At 33.1% G+C, this 21,693-nt stretch overlaps 3 protein-coding genes across 3 annotated transcripts; 1 reads left to right on the top strand and 2 right to left on the bottom strand.

Moving 5' to 3' along the window:
- Positions 1-499: 499 nt before the first annotated feature.
- On the top strand, positions 500-3,447 carry LOC11433699 (ER membrane protein complex subunit 8/9 homolog). The gene is made up of 5 exons (XM_003617809.4): positions 500-898; positions 1,458-1,604; positions 1,690-1,749; positions 2,779-2,945; positions 3,060-3,447. Exons 1-5 carry the CDS (start codon positions 689-691, stop codon positions 3,088-3,090), a joined length of 615 nt encoding a protein of 204 aa, XP_003617857.1. The 5' UTR covers positions 500-688; the 3' UTR covers positions 3,091-3,447.
- An 867-nt stretch (positions 3,448-4,314) lies between these two features.
- Positions 4,315-9,463, bottom strand: LOC11439893 (oligopeptide transporter 1). The gene is made up of 6 exons (XM_024783990.2): positions 9,293-9,463; positions 7,468-7,916; positions 7,258-7,355; positions 5,955-6,527; positions 5,588-5,855; positions 4,315-5,411 (listed from the first exon to the last, which is right to left on the bottom strand). Exons 1-6 carry the CDS (start codon positions 9,363-9,365, stop codon positions 4,608-4,610), a joined length of 2,265 nt encoding a protein of 754 aa, XP_024639758.1. The 5' UTR covers positions 9,366-9,463; the 3' UTR covers positions 4,315-4,607.
- A 3,617-nt stretch (positions 9,464-13,080) lies between these two features.
- On the bottom strand, positions 13,081-17,802 carry LOC11439892 (oligopeptide transporter 1). Its single transcript, XM_003617806.4, has 6 exons — positions 17,519-17,802; positions 16,416-16,864; positions 16,192-16,289; positions 14,479-15,051; positions 14,112-14,379; positions 13,081-13,991 (listed from the first exon to the last, which is right to left on the bottom strand). The coding sequence occupies exons 1-6, from the start codon at positions 17,589-17,591 to the stop codon at positions 13,188-13,190; spliced, it is 2,265 nt and encodes a 754-aa protein (XP_003617854.2). The 5' UTR covers positions 17,592-17,802; the 3' UTR covers positions 13,081-13,187.
- Positions 17,803-21,693: the final 3,891 nt, after the last annotated feature.

Raw genomic sequence — 21,693 nt, 5'->3', positions numbered from 1 at the left:
TACTCTAATTAATGATACTAAAAAAAATGAAATTATATTGTATTACTTGCATTGAAAATTATTAATCAATGTCAAGGACACCGATTAATATGATCCTGAACAAAATTACTCTTTTCGATTATGAAATTGTTCATTCACTATACCAATGGTAGTTAACTGTCGCTTTGTTTATGTTTTTGGGCCGTACTTATCTTATCGGACTAAAGCCCAATAAATAGTGACCTAAAGTGTGAACTTGTTATAACGAACGACATCGTTTTAGTATAGAGTCAAATTAGATCAACGCATGGTTTTTGTTAATAATTTCCTTTTTTAGTATTCTTAATCAATGCCAAGGACACTGATTAGCATGACCCTGAACAAAATTGTTCTTTTAGATTATGAAATTGTTCATTCACTACACCAATAGTAGTTAACTTTCGCTTGTTTATATTTTTGGACCGTACTTATCTTATTGGGCTAAAACCCTATAAATAGTGACCCAAAAAGGCCATGACTCATGCGTTGATCTGATTTGACTCTACAATACTAAAACGATGTCGTTAGTTATAACAAGTTCACACTTCACAAGTAACAAACCAACATCGTAGTCCACAAAAACAAACACAAACATAAGAACAGAAAAACCTTCGTGTGACTGTGTCGTGTGTTGTAAAACTGAATCATCATCATCGCTATTATCAGAAACATGGGAAGTAACGATTTGAAGTACGAGGTTTCACAAAACGCATACATCAAACTCGTTCTTCACTCTCTCAAACACCCTACATCCGCCGTCAACGGCGTCTTGATCGGCCGCATCTCCTCCTCCAACGACACCGTTGAAATCACCGATGCCGTCCCTCTTTTCCACTCTCAAATCCCTCTTCTTCCTCAATTGGAGATCTCTCTCATTCTGGTTGGTCCATCTCTTTCTCTCTCTCTTAGGGTTTTATCATTGTTTTTTCTCATTCAATTCTGACTCAAAATTGTTATCTGCTAAATTATGCTTAAAGACATAAACTTTATTAATTAACATGCAATTTAATCATCTTGATTGATCTTTATTTCTTTTGGGTTTATCAGTTAATCTAGCTTTTGTGTACTTTAGATCTTTGTAGCATTGACATTTTTGATCGGAGGTGTGTCCTTTGTCCGACATACCTGTTTCCGACATCGACACATGTGATTATACTCAATTAGTGAATTTTCAAACTAATCAGGGTGACAAACTGACAGTGTCGTGTCAGGTATACATGTCAATGCTTCATGTTTGGTGTGTGACATGTGTCAGCGTTGTGTTCGACACTAACAAGACACCGATAAATATGTTTACAATTTTTTTTTCTTCCAAATAATTACTAGTGGCAACATGTGAGTGTCATGTCTGGTGTATGTGTTAGTGCTGCATAGCTTTAGATTCTCCACAGTTTTCTGATTTTTTTTGTTGTTGCGATTTGCTATTGTCTGTGTAATAGATAGAAGAATACTTTTCTACCAAAGGGTTGAACATAGTTGGTTATTTTCATGCCAATGAGAGGTCTGATGATTTTGAGCTTGGTGGTGTGGCAAAGAACATTGGTGACCATATCTGTCGTTACTTTCCACAAGCTGCTATTCTATTGGTATGTGATGTGAATTTTGTTGATCTTGTTTTGATTTGAATTATGTAGTTTTTGTTTTTCATTTTTTCTATATTCTTTTTTGCAGTTAGATAACAAGAAGCTTGAAGCTTTGAAAAAGAGCAAGAGTAGCAGTGCTATAATGCAGGTTAGTGATGTTATTAGTATGCAGCTCTAATGATTTTTCATAACAAAGCTGTTTTATGAATTTTATTTGGGCTTGATCTAGATAATGTTTAATCAAGGGAGCGTTTGGGAAACTAAATTAATGAAGCACTTATCGTATATGACACTTAAATTTAATAAACTACTTATGTTGAGAAGCTATTTGTGTTCTCAACATTTGTTTTCACAGTAAATATAGAATTCGGGGTGGATGAGAATCAAATTTGGGGGTGAATTTTGTCTGGAATGATCAAAGAACCCCTTTTTTACAATGGAATCATTGACTCCTTTGAACTATAAATAATATGCGTATCTTTGTAGCCTCCTTTTGCATTTGACAATGTCTGGGTTATTTGTTGTAACATCTTGGAACTCAGATCTGATGGCAAGTCTTATAATCACGAGGCCTGAATACTTAATTCTCCCTCCTATTTTTAGAGTCAAAAGAGGGAATATTCTTTGTTTGGTTTACCACACATTTCACTATATTGATCTAAAATTTTGATGAGATGGTGAATAAAATATTTATGTTGTGTAATTTGCTTACTCTGCTTAAATAATCTCGATCCACTATAAGGTTTCTTTGGCTTTCGCACCGGTTTCCGACCCACCAAAGGTGGACGACTAATCCGGCTCATGCGTAGAGGCATGCGCACTGGTCAAGCGTTGTTCCCCCTGGGAATCGAACCCGGTATTCCTCGGGTACGTCCTTGGAAGGAGCTCCTTGCCACCGGAGCCCAAGCAACTTGGTTAAACTATAAGGTTTCATCCAATGTTTGTACTGATTACAAAGATTCCATGCCGTATTCCATATAGCCCCAAACACTTTCCTTAATTCCCCCCTTCCTATTTTCCTTTCCTTTCCTTGTTTGTTATTAAAATAAAATCTCATTAACTATATTTATATATTTCATTAACTATGTTATATAAGTATGACCCCTTTACCATATGATGTAGATCCATCTTTTTGTTGGTTGCATTAACAAACATTGCCTTTTTTCTTATGGTTTAGCTTTATGTTAGGGATGCATCTAAGAATTGGAAGTTGGTTCAGTCAGATGCGAACAACCGATTCTCTCTCAAAGAGCCATCAGCAAATGTGATCTTATTGGATTATATTTCATCTGAGAAATGGAATGACATTGTAGATTTTGATGATCACCTTGACGACATAAGCAAGTAGGTTCTTTTACCCCCACCACCCTTCGTTCTCCCATCTTTCTTCATTTTGATTTTCATATCTGCAGTTATAATCGACTTTACACAATCTATATTATCCAATTTTGTTTTCAGGGATTGGCTAAACCCAGGGCTCTTCAACTGATCTCGGCCCTCGTTCCATTTGTATCCAATCTACTTTGCAAGTGGGTGATGTTCAAGCATATCATGGCCCATATGCCGAATTCTGGTAATGAACAATCAGGGAATAGATCTTGACTTGAGGAATGTTGTTTTATGAGAAACTTTATCAGATGTATAAGCAGGATATTTATCATCCAATTTACAATTTTCAGAGTTTTCCTTCTACAAAGGGCCATATTTTTTTGTTGCAAGGCTTTTTCTTCTTCTTTCCTTTCTCACCTTTATGTAGGTACATTAAATTGAGTTTTCTTGCTTTGCTTGGAACATTGTTATTTCGAAGAAACAATATAGTCATAGTTATCCATTATCCTGTTTCATATGGTTTGCTAAGGTTATCCATTATACCTTTTCTTCCTTTGCGCTACTTTCTCTCGAGCATCCTCCAACTTTGATGATGGACTATGTCTATCCTTCTCTGTAGTTGTGTTGGAAGAACATCAACTCGTAACATAAGATTAAAGAAACGGCAAATTGGAACATTAATTTGAAAACTATGAAAGACAATGTTTAATAACATAGTTTGGTCGGACGTTCGTTTCAAGTTATCTTTGTAGGAATAAAATGATACAAATATGTCTTATTTCTATGAACACATGTTTGAGACTGCGTACGGGTCATACTACAAAATCGTTGCACCACCATATTTGAAAGGACACCATCTTTGTCTATTCAATTATGTTCTTATTTATTTGATTATTATTTTAAATTTAGTATATTTTATTGCTTGCTCTTTAGTGAGGCTAAACCCACTTACCAATTTGTTTCCGAAAGGGCAACCAATGAAGCAATTTTCAATGTTACTTTCACAAAAACAATGGTACTTGGTACTATGTGAAAAGGTTTTTTTTGCAAAAGTTGTACGAAAGAAGTTGTGATTCCTTGGATACAAGTGAATGATCAGAATAGGTAGTTGAAAAAGTTGTGCAGTTTGTGCACAAAAAATGTTTTTACTAAACCTTATGGCTATGTATCACCTTCTTTCTTTTCTAGCTTTTATAACTTGGTAGCATGATAAAATTCTTGTTCTTATTAACTTGGGTATAATTTTCATAAAACTGTCATCTAAATTGTGTAAGAATCAACATTTTAAAGTTACTTTACTAGAACAAATGCTTGCAAATTACAATAGATAGAATAGAATAAAAGAAATGGTTTATAGAGAAACAAATTTGTAAAAAAGTACAGCTCGTTCAACTTTCTACTGTATTTATGCAATTGACAAAGATTGAAATTACAAAGTAGAAACTATGTTAATTACAATGTTGTCAAATAGCAGATAAAACACTACACAGTTGTGGAATTTGAACAAATCATCATCATCATTCCACGATACGCTGTTAATACAAAGTGTTGTCAACAATAGCATAGCATAATTTGATCAGCCAACAATTTCCACAATTTAAGACACTGGTTAATTATTCTTCAGACTGTGTACATTTTCATGACTAATGAGGATAAGATAGAATGCAACTATGGAGTTTAAAAGACAGGGCATCCCTTGGCTTTAATACCAGGAGCTGTAGGGCAATTAACCAAGGGACACTGATCATCTGACTTAAGACCCCACCAAGCTGGACCAATGATATCATAAGATTGAAGTGCAAAATAGAGCAACACAGCCATGAAAGCAACACCAGCATCCAAAGCAGCTGAGAGAATGTAAGTGTGTCTAGCCCACCATGCCTTGAAATTTTTGTAAACATAGAAATTGAAGAAGATTCCAACAACTCCCCATGAAATATAATTGATTGACCTAGCTGGTGGTATACCACTAGCACCTCCAATTATAAGTGGCATGTTGATGAGTTCAATCCACTTGTGGTTCGGGTATTTGCGAGCTAGAAACCACACCGGAACAGGCGCAAGTAGACCGATGAGGAAAAACCAATTCATTCCAGGGTATATTCCATCCTTGGTGAACATCCTTTTTGGTCCTACTATTCCCCATATGATTGAAGCATTGTAAAAAACCTCATCACCAGGACAAGTCCATGGACTACCATCTGGCAACATTGATTTATCGCATATGTGTGGAATAGTTGTTAGAAGCCACCATGCTGTGCTGAAGCATACACTTGAAGAAACCAAAGTTCCTACCAATTGCACTATGAACATAGATTTTGGAGGAATTTTCATGTAGTGTCCTAATTTGAAGTCTTGAAGGAAACTAAGTGCCTGTGACATGCTCATGTATCCATAAGTCTTGAAGGCTACATTGGCAAGAGGCTTTCCGGGGTATAGGTACCCGATGATCAACTCTGTGATCACATTAAGTCCAGCTTGCTGCACACAAGGGAAACATGTGTTAGTTTATTTATTTTTCTACATTTGCTGGACAATCTTAATCATCTTGTTACCAGGGTCCCGTCTCCTAAACACCAGAGGGTTAAGGCAAAAAATTACCTGGTTACCAGAGTCCCTTTCCCTGGAAACTGGAGGGTTAAGAAAGAAAAAATTACCTGGTTTGTTGTTGCTTGGATGACACCAACTGGCAAAGTGAATACCAATGCAATTGATAGAGAAAGCAAGACTCCCCACCATGGAAGTTGGAGCTGCTTGTCAAAGCCTTCGCAACACGCCAAGGCCAAAATAACCATAAGAACCAAAATGGTCATGAACCACCACTCAGGGACTTGTTCATAGTTTCTCTTCATGAGTCTTGTGTGTACATCTCCAGCTTGTTTTTTTAGCGCAGTTGTTGTCTTCCTCCACGACTGAATTATCGTTCTTTCAAATGCACAGTCACCAAAATATATAGTTAGACAATTTATCATAAAATTTGCATCAATAATACATAACCAAAGACTGGAATCTAAGAAAACATACTTTCCATGGAAGAGGAAAACATGCGACACCGTGGCAGTGAGAGATGCAAAGCTCAACCCATAATCAAATGCAAATATGATACTAAGATAGAGCTTGCTGTAATTGTTATAAGCATCCATATCAATTTCAAAGGTTGCTTCATTAAGAATCCTAGAAATATTATATTTTGTACCAGTTGAATCAAATGTGTTTGAAGTGATGAAGGGAAACTTTTTGGCCTCATAAAAATTATTCCAATAGGAAATGGGAATCACAACATAGATAAACAACACAAATCCAACCAAGACGTTGATGATGGCAAAACCAGGATAAGCCAAAGGACTGTATAAGAAACTAACAACAGTGTTCCAATCAAGGGCAAATGCACCAATACCAAGACCATTCATTCCTGAACCAATCTGTTGAGCAGTGATAGAGTTTTTCCATATCAAACAAACAACTGAGATACATGATGCTGCTTGGAAAAAGTAACCTGGAATAATGTAATAAGCAAAGCTAGCCACAAAAATCATGAAAAAGAATTGCAGCCTAGTGTTTCCTCCTTTAGGCCTCTTTTCAGGTTCATGAAATGCCCTGTATCATTCAATCTTTTACCAGTTAGAAAAAAAAAATGATAATCAACATCATAATCCCAAATATTAAATATTTGAAGGAGGGACACATATACAATTAATACAGGCGACACCAGACATATCGAATATGGTTATAATTTGAAAAAATTGATTTATTGAAAGTAACCACATGTGTCAGCATCTAATCAGTGTTAGACAGTGACACATGTCATCACTGCACACACTTTTAATCCGAAGTTTAGGTTCTACATGTACAACATTCTATGCTCTGATGGCACATGTCACTGGTCTAAAGATAGAAATTTTATTTTGAAATTGTGATGAAATTGACAATTTTCGAACTTTTAAGAACACAACTTCCACAATAAAAATTTTATCTTTGGTTTTTTACTTATGCTCTTGATACTTTTTAACATTCTACTAAATATATTGATAACTTGTACTCCATATTCGACCACTATTATAAGCAAATACTCTTTATTTAGGTTAATCGAGTAACTGATATACTCCCACCGGTCTCATATGTACGCAACAAAAAAAATTCTTATGGTCTCAAATATAAGCAAAAGTCTACTATACTTAACATATTTAATGTCATTATTTCAAATTTACCCTTAAATTGAATCTACTATAAACTATTCACATTCTAATATTTTCAACACTTTCCAAAGCACATCCAAAGGTAAAATTGGAAAAAGTTTTCTCTTATAGTTTGAGATGGAGGGGAGTACCTGAATAAAGACACCTGGACAAGATTTGAAGGCCACCACATATAAGGAGAGTCCACAAGGAATCTTCTGAAAATACCAGCCCATCCATAACCAAGCATCTAAAAAATTCAAGAAAAAAAAAGACATTTTTAATTATAATTTACTTTGCTTGGTTATAAAAATTGAAAAAAAATGCAGATGTTTACCATTTAACAAAACAAAACTGTTCACCTGAGTTGTTATTGCTAGCAAAAAAGCAGCAATTGGATTGATACTCCTGTGGTAGAACGCCTTAACAACGTCGACAATGTAAATAGCATAAACACCACCAGCTCCAGCACTTGCAAAGATGGTAATGAGGGCATGTTCCTTCAAATTGAATGGTCCAGGATTCAATGTGAAAGACCATTTAGTGAAGGGAACTTTATATATTGTTGTTGGAAGTGTTGCAGCCATTAGTTTTCCAATTGGGAGAGAAACAATCTGTGCTGAGACAGCAGTGATAGTCAGAGGGTTGGTTCTGTACCCAAAGAATTGGTTCACAAAGGCAAGGACAATGCAACATGCCAAACCAATAATCCATGTCCTAAATGTCAGTGCTGGTTGTGTTGGGTCGTCTGTTGTTGACACTGTTAGTCTGACCTGCTCTATTGGAGAATCATCCACTTCTGTGTCATCATCTGCATCAACACAAACTCTAACATTAGATTCACACACATATAACAATAACAACAATGAAACATTGACACAAAGACAGACATTAAACACAGCTTGAAATCCGTAAATAATAGTATATTGAGAAAATTGAAAAATTGAATGTAACCATATGTGCCATTTAAATATAAAACATGCCTTCGATATGAAGTGTCTATTGTTAGATGAATTCAGATACCTAAACCGATATGCAAAGACCAATCATACGAGATACTAACATCTATTCGAGGGCTATAACATTTTTTAACTGATATGTTCTTACATATATGCACCACTTGATGCCAAATATCCGACCACATACTTATGTGTAGAGTCAAGTGAGAAAGGCACAACAATGAAGAACCACCCATGATTTTGACAAAAACTACATTTTAAAACCTTGTTTTTGCCAAACTTTCTGCACATCCAGAAATTTAATCATATACAATTTCACACCATGATAAAAAACAAATTAACATATTTAATCATTCTAAAGCCATGTGAAAGTTATTATGTCAATCAAGAACAATAATAAAACAGTAACTAAAAAAAACAATAACAAGACAATGTATGAATATATAATAATGATAATAGTATATTTATGCAGAAGCTGTGGGTGTAGCCATGGCTACTCCAAAAATATTATTTATTTTGAATAATTAAGTACACTTCATATCTATTTACCTCAATAATATATCTTTTGTTATCTCAAATAAATTTATTTGTTAAAATTTAGAAGTAAAAAAAGTTAAAAAAATTATTATTTGATCAATAAATTTATCCGTCTTACTTTGACATATTCAATCTCTATAACAACTAGATTTTTTTTTTTTTTAACAGATAAAAATTATCAAGAAAATAGTCAAACAAAATGGATTATGTGTTTATTGCAAATAGTTTATTTATTCACATTGAAAAATACATTTTTTTAGAAGTACATTGAAAAAGACATTGTTAGTCATTGCAGTACATACTGAATCAAAAATAAATTCAATCCCTTGAAAAGTCTTCGAGTTAACTTTACCAAATACAACTAATGCTAGTTTTTATACTCTTGGTTATTGCTTTAATTTAAATCTCACAGATGTAAAATTTATTGTGATTTTTATTGTTGCATATTGATGAAGTTGAGGGTTAAATATGCTTTTAATTTCTGATCAAGTCAATGATTTTACTAGAATGAAATAACGAGAGACGTGTGTCGAATTTAACTCAGTTGATAGAGATAATTGCAAAATATATACCGAGACAGGTGTTCAAACTTTAAACTTCCCACTTATTCACGATAAGATGTGAATTAACCCACTAAACTATTTAGAAAGGAAAAAAAGAAGAAAAAGTAACATGAGAAGTAAAGGGTAACCTGCAATGGCAAGTTTGGATTGATCATGATCCTTAGTATGGGCAGGGAGTGCATCTTCGACCAACCCTGCCATTGCTGAGACAGTAATGAAACCAAATGTGTGTGTTACTGTTACTGTTCGCTATTTCTTCCCTTCCCTCTATTTGCTCTCTCACAAGAATGTCTCTTTGTATGAACCTTCTTATTCTTATAGGGAATTAGGGATAATGTCATACACAAATACAACCGTCATAAATGCTATATTTTCTATGATAAAAATTACAACCTTCATTATTTAACCTGTATTATGGTGTTTATTCATTTTCTTTAAAGCATGACTGAATGTGACACGAAATCCTGGCAATGTGAGAAGTAAGAGAAAAGCAACATGATTTTTAAGGCAAAATTTTCATATTTTAGGAAAAACGTATTATAAATAAGGTCATACTAACCTAAAGTCAAATATAATAATATTTGCATTAAATACTTAAATAATGATCCAAAAAAGGTAATATATGCATTCAAATTATGTAATAAATGCATTAAATGCTTTCTCTTTTATCTTAAAATTTCTTCTTTTGACTTTCGTAACTAGCGCCCGGGGCACCGATTAGCATTACTATGTAAATAATTATGACTTAAATTGACTACGAATTTAAAATTCTTTGCTGTTTCTTAAAAAAAAAAAAAAACTTTGCTGTCAAGAGGTCAATTTTAATTTTCTGTGGAACTTTAGGCCACTAAAATGGCAAAGAGCATCTGCTAAAATTAATTCCAGTAAAAAAAATTGCTAAAATTAATTATCGAAAGGCTACTCATTTGCCTTCGTATGAAAAAAAAAAAAATTATCAAAAGAGGTGTATTTAATGTTACTCCAGAAAATATGACAATATCACAAAAATAAAAAAGTTGTCCTGTATTCTCTCAGTATTGTAAACAAAAATTCAATTTTTAAATTCATAGAATAAGTAATAATACTACATTTAGTCTATATAGACTAGATACATCAATTTTTTGATTAATCTAAAAAGTAAATTTTTATTTATAATAATGATTGAATGAAGTATTTTGTAAGAGTTTGAGTACCACTCCAATGTAGTGTGTTAAGACTTTGTTGGTGTATGTTACTTACCAATTGTCTGGTTGATTTGTAAAAAAATAATAATGTTTGTCTTATAAAGATTAACAACTTTTTTTTGTCAAGTAAAGATTATCATTCTCCATTTTACATTATATTAACAAAAATGCATCAATATTAATAAGAATAATTTAGTAAAATTACTATTATTTAATTCATTTATTTATACTTTTTTTTTTTTAATTTGTTTAAAATGAGTTGTGATATTTCTTGAAGAAAGAGGGAGGGAGTAATTTTATTGTTGTTGAACCTTTTTCATAATCAATTCATTTAATCATGAACCAACATGTTGAAAAATGAGGGAACATCTTGGTAATTTATGGGGATTGGTATGAGAATTGAGATAGTGAAACTCTAGGGAGAAGAATAAATACACGCACACATAGGCCCTTGAGCGACCAAGCATAGAGCCTTCGTCGCGTTGGTTGACATAAGCACGGTCTTTTGGAGGACATGGTTGAGAAACCAAACTTAGCTTAGGGGGCCTGACCAACCACTACACATTACTATCATGCACTACATGAAATTTACCATATACCAACGGACACCTTTAGTGATTGTCAACAAAACCGTTGGTATAGATAAGGATATTGATACCGAAAGTCCTGGCCGTTGGTACCGTTGGTTTTTCACTTCTTCATCAGATCTTGTAGTTATTCTGTGACTTCGAAGAGATTCTTGAAGAAATTTCAGATGAGTAGAATGTTGATTTGAGATTGAGTATTTTTTTATACTATGTTTTTATGGTTTTCTTGGTTGACAATTTGTTTGTTTTTGTACGACTTGTTGAGGGATATAAGCATGTAATGTAAGGTTATTTCTTTGTATAAGTTATAAAAATTTCTTCACTGAACTCAATGGTTTTTTTTATAAATTTCTAATTTTGAGTTGGGATTCTATGATTATAGTAAAGGAAGGGATTCATCTTGACTCAATTTGTTGTAGATTTTGTTATTTGTCTCTGTAAGAAAGCAAGGGATTCATGTTATCTCTATGTTTGAAGTTGTGTACCATTCTTTTACAATACATGAATGCTATTTTTTACAATGCTTCTTTTTTATACTTTAGTAAGACTCTTTAGAAACACACGTTTTGCTTCCTTTTTATACTTTAGTAACACTTTTTGTAAAACAGATTTTTTGCTTGTTGTGAGTGGAAATAAGTATCATAGAAATGTGGAAACTGTAGAAAGAAAGGACTATTAGACCTATTGTTTTCCAAGGTTTAATTCTCAAGCACTGAGATGCCAGAGATTCGTTTAAGCAAGCACTTTGCTTCATTTTCTAATTCGATCGCTTGGTTGAATACATTCTTGGGACTTTCACTAAGTTGAGCTCTAGCAGTATCCAGGGATGCCATAAGCAGGTAACTAGGACCTGTAGTCTCGAGGGTTTGAAAATACCTAAATATTTTCTCCTTATCTACAATGTTATCCAACAAGTGCATCATAGAAGACACAACTGAGAAATATCACTTAAGTTACTGTGCAATGATGTAAAATGCTGCTGCTTTTTTTCCTTCTGCTTCTTGTTCCTGGATAGTATTCAATACCGATTTTTGTTTTGCAGATATTTAAAGCAGTTTTAACAATAGGCCCTTGAAAAAAAAAAGAGGTTGACAAGTTCCAGAATGTTGTACAAATCATGAGCATATAGTCTTATTCCAATGAGTTGGGTCAATGAAGAAGGAGCGGCATGGCCTCTGTTGTGTCCACGAAAGTGAAAACTGGCAGCATTTTCTTCAAGTGAGGCTTTCAATGCACAGAGACTAAAGGAGGTTGGGCACTCTGCTGAAGCTCTGCTAGTGTGTGTGTGTGTGTTTTCTGAAACTTTTAGTGGAAAAAGTGGTTAGTTAGTAGATTTAGTTAGGATATCTTATATCATTGTCTTGTTATCCAAAATTGTTAATCTAAATGTTTAGTTACGATAACTTTTGATGTAGTCTTGTAATTTGCATGGATTGTAAAAATAGTTACTTGATTTCTATAGATTCATTGTGGTGGATTGATTACAAAACCTCCGATAGATAATCTGGTTTGTCTAAATCTCAACATGCAATATTTTTTTGCTAGATTCACAATTTTTAGTCTAGACAACTTTGCGACACTTTTTACAACTTCTCAAATTATAAAAATGTGACATTTTTTTTATGGTAATACAAAAAGTGTTAAAAAAAATATAAATATGTAACAATTTTTAAATGTTACCGATAATACTATAAAATATTCCTGAAGCTTTTTAGTAACATGGACTTTATCTAACAATTGTTCAAATGTTACTAAATTTAATTAGTAACAATTTTCAATTGTTACTAGATCTCAATTATGTTGTAGTGTTGGAGTCATTGGATCATTAATAAGTACTTTTATTAAAAAATTATAAATAAATGACGTGTACACGTGAGGTCCATTTAATGAGTCCTTATTAGTTTACTATCATTGCGGATGCTCCGACAATGTCACTTTCACAAAAACAATGGTACTTGGTACTATAGGAAAAGGTTTTTGTAGAAGTCGTCATACAAATACAATGTGTGATGTAATGAGGGAAGTATTATGTGAAAAGGTTTTTGTAAAAGTTGTACGAAAGAAATTGTGATTTCTTGGATACATTACAAGTGAATGATCAGAATTGGTAGTTAAAAAAGTTGTGCAGTTTATGTACAAAAAATGTTTTGATCAGCCAACAATTTCCACAATTTAAGACACTGGTTAATTATTCTTCAGACTGTGTACATTTTCATGACTAATGAGGATAAGATAGAATGCAACTATGGAATTTAAAAGACAGGGCATCCCTTGGCTTTAATACCAGGAGCTGTAGGGCAATTAGCCAAGGGACAATGATCATCTGACTTAAGACCCCACCAAGCTGGACCAAAGATACCATAAGATTGAAGTAGAAAATAGAGCAACACAGCCATGAAAGCAACACCAGCATCCAAAGCAGCTGAGAGAATGTAAGTGTGTCTAGCCCACCATACCTTGAATTTTTTGTAAACATAGATATTGAAGAAGATTCCAACAACTCCCCATGAAATGTAACTGATTGATCTAGCTGGTGGTATACCTTTGGCCCCTGCAATGATAATTGGCATGTTGACGAGTTCAATCCACTTTCGGTTTGGGTATTTGCGAGCTAGAAGCCACACTGGAACAGGCGCAAGTAGACCGATGAGGAAAAACCAATTCAATCCAGGGTATATTCCATCCTTGGTGAACATCCTTTTTGGTCCTACTATTCCCCATATGATTGAAGCATTGTAAAAAACCTCGTCACCAGGACAAGTCCATGGACTACCATCTGGCAACATTGATTTATCGCATATGTGTGGAATAGTCGTTAGAAGCCACCATGCTGTGCCGAAGTATACACTTGAAGCAACCAAAGTTCCTACCAACTGTACTATGAACATAGATTTTGGAGGAATTTTCATGTAGAGACCTAATTTGAAGTCTTGAAGGAAACTAAGTGCCTGTGCCATGCTGATGTATCCATAAGTCTTGAAGGCTACATTGGCAAGAGGCTTTCCAGGGTATAGGTACCCAATGATCAACTCTGTGATCACATTAAGTCCAGCTTGCTGCACACCAAGAAAACATGTTTTACTTTATTTTTTTCTACTTGTGTTTCACAATCAAAATTATCTGGTTACTAGAGCCTTTTCCTCTGGAAACCGAAGGGTTAATAAAGAGAAAATTACCTGATTGGTTGTTGCTTGAATGACACCAACTGGCAAAGTGAAAACCAATGCAATTAATAGGGAAAGCAAGACTCCCCACCATGGAAGTTGGAGTTGTTTGTCAAAGCCTTCACAACACGCCAAGGCCAAAATAATCATAAGAACCAAAATGGTCATGAACCACCACTCAGGGGCTTGTTCATAGTTTCTCTTCATGATTCTTGTATGCACGTCTCCGGCTTGTCCTTTTAGCGCAGTTGTTGTCTTCCTCCACGCCTGAATGATCATTCTTTTAAATCCAGTCACCAAAATATATAGTTAGATGGTTTATCATAAAAATTGCATCAATAATACATAATCAAAGATTGTGGAATCTAAGGAAACATACTTTCCATGGAAGAGGAAAACATGCGACACCGTGGCAGTGAGAGATGCAAAGCTCAACCCATAATCAAATGCAAATAAGATACTAAGATAGAGCTTGCTGTAATTGTTATAAGCATCCATATCAATTTCAAAGGTTGCTTCATTAAGAATCCTAGAAATATTATATTTTGTACCAGTGGAATCAAATGTGCTAGAAGTGATGAGGGGAAACTTTTTGGCCTCATAAAAATTATTCCAATAGGAAATAGGAATCACAACATAGATAAACAACACAAATCCAACCAAGATGTTGACAATGGCAAAACCAGGATAAGCCAAAGGACTTTCTAAGAAACCAGCAACAGTGTTCCAATCAAGTGTAAATGCACCAACACCAAGACCACTCATTCCTGAACCAATCTGCTGAGCAGTGACAGAGTTTTTCCATATCAAGCAGACAACAGATATGGCTGATATTGATTGGAAAAAGTAGCCTGGAATAATGTAATAAGCAAAGCTAGCCACAAAAACCAGGAAAAAGAATTGCAGCCTAGTGTTTCCTCCTTTAGGCCTCTTTTCATGTTCATGAAATGCCCTGTATCATTCAATCATTTACCAATGAGAAAAAAAAATAGAAATCGAAATCACAATCCTAAATATTAAATATTTGAAAGAGGGACACACATAAAATTAATACAGCGACACCAAATAATAGTAAACGCTGAAATATGTTACAAATACTCCTGTTTCAGTATTTAATCGTTGTTAGACAGTAGCACGTGTCGATACTACACACGATTTCAATATGAAGTTTAGGTTCTACAAATACAACAATCATCCACTCTTTGAAATTTATTTTCTTAATTTGTTTAGTAACTTGATGGATAACACTGTATCTCATAAAGGTAAACAATATTACAAGTTACTACGGTGTCCCTAAATATAACACATCGCTGAGTAAATCAAAATAATTAAAAAAAGTTGGTTATAATATTAAATTTATGCGTCTTTGTTTGTTTAGGGATAGGCTGAGGTTACTCTAAATTTTATTTTTAGTTCTGGACTGATTGTTATTTTGTTGTAACTGTGTTTTGCTTCTTAATGCACTCCTTGTGCTAGAGAGCAAAACTTTTTGTTTTTAATATATATCTCATTTTAGCTTGTTAAAAAAAAAAAAAAAAATTAAATTTATGCGTCTTGCTAACAAATTTTCTAATGACACAAGTTAAAAAATTACACATAGAAATTTTATCTTCCAAATTGTTATGAAATTGACAATTTTTAAAATTTTAATAGCACAACTTCCAACATAAAATTTCTGTATTTTCCATTCTCATGAAAGAAAAGCAGGAGTTTGCACACACAAAAAGCATGATAGTAAAAATAAAGAAATACTTCCTCAGTCTCAAATTTTATATATATATATATATATATATATATATAAATTGTCATAAATTATAAACAAATTATTTTTACCCTATTTAATTATGTTATTAAATAAAATCATCTTTTTCAATTTTATTTATTCACGCAAAATTAAATACAAATTGCATTCAATTCATTCTCCCTTCCATTAATTTACTCCATAACCAATTAAAATTCTTTTTACATCTTTTGACGAAACTTATTCCATGTAGAAGATAAAAAGTTATAATTCAAAATAGTATATTTTTGTTTTCTTAATAGATGTGAATTAATTTTTTTCAAACTTATAATTTGAGAAAGAGGAGAATACCTGAATAGTGACACCTGGACAAGATTTTTAGGCCACCACATGTAGGGAGAGTCCACAAGGAACCTTCTGAAAATACCAGCCCATCCATAACCAAGCATCTAAAAAATTTAAGGGACAAAAAAAAAACAAGCACATTTTTAATTATAATTTCTTTTGGTTGGTTACATAAAATTGAAAGAAAAAAAATGCAAATGTTTACCATTTAACAAAACAATATTGTTCACCTGAGTTGTTATTGCTAGCAAAAAGGCAGCAACTGGATTGATACTCCTGTGGTAGAAAGCCTTAACAATGTCGATGATGCTAATAGCATAAACACCACCAGCTCCAACACTAGCAAAGATGGTAATGAGGGCATGTTCCTTCAAATTGAATGGTCCAGGATTCAATGTGAAAGACCATTTAGTGAAGGGAACTTTATATATTGTTGTTGGAAGTGTTGCAGCCATTAGTTTTCCAACTGGGAGAGCAATAATCTGTGCTGAGACAGAAGTAATAGACAGAGGGTTGGTTCTGAATCCAAAGAATTGGTTCACAAAGGCAAGGGCAATGCAAGACACAAAACCAATAACCCATGTCCTAAATGTTAGTGCTGGTTGTGTAGGGTCGTCTGTTATTGACACTGTTAGTCTGACTTGCTCTATAGGAGAATCATCCACTTCTGTGTCATCATCTGCATCACACACATACAACAATGTAAACAACTATGAAGCATTGACACAGACACCGATAATAATAAATTGAGAAAATTGATTAATTGAATGTAACCATATGTTCCATTTGAACATTAGACATGTATGTCTTTGATCCGAAGTGTTCGTTGTTGTATGAATTCAGATATCTAGACTGATATGTACAAACTAATCTCTCGAGATACTAACATCTATTTTAGGTTTTAACATTTTTCAACATATATTCTTCCATAGACACAATTTTGATGAGCCTACGTGATTTTGACAAAAGCTATATTTTGAAACTGTGATTTTGTCAAATTCACCGTTTATTCAAACATCTAATCATAAAGAAACTAATGACATATTGACATATTTAATCATTCAAAAACCGTGTGAAAGTTATTATATCAATCAAGAACGATAATAAGTATGAACATATGATATAATAACGGGGGTATCCTTGATTACTCCAAAACAAAATTATTTAGTTCTTAAACTTATTATATAAGTTTAAAAAAAAATAAAATTGGCCCACTCAAAAAAATTACTCTAACTTCACCATTGTATTTACAAATCCTATTCCTTATAGAATGATAACAATAATTAAAAAAAAAACTTTACTAGAATTAATAATGAGAGAAGTAAAGGGTAACCTGCAATGGGAAGTTTGGATTCATCATGATCCTTAGTATTTGTAGGGAGTGTATCTTCGACCAACCCTGCCATTGCTGAGACAGGAATCAAACCAAATGTGTAAGTTCTCTCACAAGAACATCTCTTTTTTATAAAGATAATGTCATTCACAAATATTTGAAGCTATATTTATGGTAAAAATTATGGTCTTTGTTCATTATTTTTTAAAATATGATTGAATGTAACACGGAATCCTGGCAATGTGAGAAATAAAGAGATAAGCAACATAATTTTTAAGGTAAGATCTTCATATTTTAGGAAAAAAGTATTAATAATTATGATTATATGATATGCTTTAAATTGACTACGAATTTAATATTCTTTGCTGTCAAGCGGTCAATATTAATTGTCTATGCAACTTTAGGTCCCTTAAATGGGAAAGAGTATCTGCTAAAATTAATTCCAGTCAGAGAACATTACTAAAATTAATTATCAAAATGTTGATACTCCTTTGCCTTCGTATGAAAAAAATAAATGGAAAATGCTAACGATTATCTAAGACACTTTTTAAACCTTTAAATACTAAGTTTTTTTTATTTTTTTTTATTGAAATTGACATATTCAACGTATTGGATGATTGTCCTGTAAGCATAGCTCAGTTGGTAGAACAATGCATTATTATATGCACGGACCGAAGTTCGAACCCTGGAGACCCCACTTATTCAGCTGCGAAGGAAATCTTATGCACCCTTCAAAGCTATTTCTGATTTCCTTATACACCATAACCGCACCTCATTTATTCACTTTATAAGGTGAATTCTAGCCACTAGACTATCTGACAAAAAAAAACCGTATTGGAAGATTGAACAATCTTTTCCTATAAACATTTTTTTATTTGGGAATTCTTAAAGAGTGTATTTAAGAATTTAATATTAAAAGATTGAAAATAATTGAATATATATATATATATATATATATATATATATAATCATTTTTTTTATATATTTCTATAAAATAATTCTTAAATATTTCTTTTTCTTAATTTTTTAATAAATTTAAATCATTGCAAGACTCAACAAAAATCATTATCAAAGCCGTGTATTTAATGTTACTTCAGAAAATGTGAAAATACTCGGTATCACGTTACTCCTCAAAGGTGTAATGGAGTAAGACAATTAATTTATAACAATTTTTATGACAACTTTCTCTCTTATACCTAAGTTATATTTTTACTTTCTAACTCTATTGTTTTGGTTACCGTGTCGATATATACTTTTATTTGTAAGTTTATAATTGTCACACAAATGAGTTCAAATAATACCCCGTTTAATATATAAAAGGTCAACATAGTTTTGGTCTAAGAAGTTGTCAAAAAGAACAAAAATTGGCTTAAGAAGTTGTCAGTATTTCCTCTGAAAATTCAATTTTTAGATTCATTAAATTGAATAACTAGTATATCTAGTTTATATATAGATCAAATACATCAATTATTCAATAAATTTAAAAAATGAATTTTTGGTTACAATAATGATTGAATGAAGTGTCTTGTAAGAGTCCAAATTCTACTCTAACTTAGAGTGTTAGGACTTTGTCGGTGTATGAAAAAAAAAAAATGTTTGTCTTATAAAGATTATCACTTTTTTTTTTTGTCAAGTAAAGATTATCATTCTCCATTTACATTATATTAACAAAAATGCATCAATATTGAATACGAATAATTTAGTATAATTACTATTCTTTAATTCATTTATTTAAAGTTTTTTTTTTTTTAATTTGTGTAAAATGAGTGGTGATATTTCTTAAAGAAAGGGGGAGGGAGTAACTTATATATGTTTTAACATAAGCAAAATCAATTCATTTAATCATGAACCATGTTGAAAAATGAGGGAACATCTTCGAAATCTATGGGGATTGGTATGAGATAGTAAAGCTCAAGGGAGAAGGATAAACACACACACACATGCCCTTGAGTGACCAAGCATAGAGCCCTTGTCACGTTGGTCGACCTAAGCACGGTCTATTGGAGGACATGGCTCAACAACCAAACTTAGCTTAGGGGGCCTGACCAACTACTACACATAACCCTCAATCCTCATTCACCACATGATATTCATTTGTGCCTTATTCAATCATTTCTAGTTAAGAGTGAAATACTCTTTCAAAACTATATCTCAAAAATGTTTAAAATCCTAATAAGAGCACTATAAAAGTAGGACTTAGTTTCTGGTGTAAGTATTGAATTTTGTTGGTTCATGGGAGGAGTCTGAAAGATTATCCACATTGGATTTTTTATTTTTGTTCATGTAACTTTTTTTGTTTGGTTTTGGTTTTTACAAATATTTTTTCTTTTGTTTTTGGTCCTTGTTATTTTATTTTAGCCCCTTTAAAATTGATTGATTTATATTGCAATTGGTTCCTACTTAGAGGCGGATCTGCCTATGGGCCAAGGTGAGTCACGGCCCACCCCAACCCTAAAAAAATCATTTTTAATAGGTATATACACATATTAGAATATGAAATTATATTATATTTTTTTTTTGGTAGATAGACGAAAAGACAAAGCCATTAATAGGTATATACACATATTAGAATATGAAATTATATTATATATTTTTTTTTGGTAGATAGACAAAAAGACAAAGCCATTATAAACTCACACACACAAGTGGAGGTACCGGGGTTCGAACCCCGGTCATGGCATCCAGCCTAACAATTTCGGCATTTTGCCAGCTGAGCTAGGACTTCTGGATAAAATTATATTTTATATATATAATTTGTTGTGTATATATAACATGTTTGTATGTGTGTTCTAGCGGTTTTGATGAGGCTTTTTTACCTTCTTGTTGTGTATATATTTGATTTTTGTTTATATTTCATTCTAAAGAGAGTATAATACTACTTTTTTCCCTAAAAAAAGCTACTTTTTTTTATTCACCCTACCAAAACAATCTTAATCATGGATATGAGTCTAAGCTTAATTTCAAGTCACAACATCTTTATTTGTTGAAGTTTTTGGATGATATAATACCATACATATAACAAGATGTATGATACCAGATTATAATGCACTTTAAAAATCTATTTTTAGAAGCAAGTGTAGTGACATACACAAATAGACACTCGGAAAATCATCGTTGTATAATATATATTAGTCTTAAAGAGTAATTCAGATCTTTTTAATGAGGATTAGTGCGCATTAGAAACATGAACACATTTCTTTCTCCTGAGATGGAAAATGATCTCATCATAAAATTAAAATGGGTTAACCTTTTCACAATCATGTCATCCTCATTCGTGTGAATAGTGCGAAAATAAATTCGCACACTTATTTTTCATAGGCTTTAATATGTGTTTCATCCCTGCAATTAGGGGTCATTTAAAATTTGGTCCCTGTAATTGATAATCCTGGCAAACTGCCCCTGCAAACTTTAATCATTTAAAATTTCGTCCTTCATCATCAAAGTTAATCACTGCCACGTCACTGATTAGCTGATGTGGCACTTTGACTCAGCAAAGCTTGGCATGAAGTGACAAAAATACACCTCCTTTCATCAGAGGGCAGCGAAATGACAGATTTACCCTTATACCAATTTCTCTTATTTTTCTCCCCTCTTCTCTTCTCCCCCGTATTCTTTCCTTTCTATTATATTTTCTTCTTCTTCTTCCCAGCAACTCAAAGCTAACAAGATAAATCAAAGAAACAACATCCAAAGAACTTGTATGTTTTCAATTTCCAATTCCGATTCCAATCCGATTCTTCTTCGTGGTGTGTTTTCAATTTCCAATTCTAATTCTAAGTTTTCCTAATTCCCAATTCCCATGACCTTAATTCACCATTTCCAATCTGTCGTGTTTACAATCCCAGAACCTTAATTCACCATTTCCAATCCATATTCTTCAACTTCTATGTTGCTGCTTTTGTCTCTAACTTGTCCTTGTTAGGTCGTTTCATTGTTGGTTTCTTTGGGGTTGCACTTGCACAGGGATGTTCAAAGATGAAGGCGATAACGAGGTTACGGCAATTGCAAGCACCACGGCGGTTACGGTGAAGGCGAGCGCGAAAGGGGATCTTGTTATTGTTGGGAGGATGAATCGGAGGAGTTTTGAGGTGGGTTTTCAAGGCAGATTGTTACTGTGTCATTTTGGGGCTGTGGTGGTTCCGACGGTGGTTGTGGCATTTCTGCATCAATAGGTT

Source organism: Medicago truncatula, chromosome 5 (assembly GCF_003473485.1).
Source record: "Medicago truncatula cultivar Jemalong A17 chromosome 5, MtrunA17r5.0-ANR, whole genome shotgun sequence".
Classification (NCBI taxonomy): domain Eukaryota; kingdom Viridiplantae; phylum Streptophyta; class Magnoliopsida; order Fabales; family Fabaceae; genus Medicago; species Medicago truncatula.
Note: the sequence above shows the minus strand (reverse complement) of the source record. Positions and strands in the feature narration are given on the sequence as shown.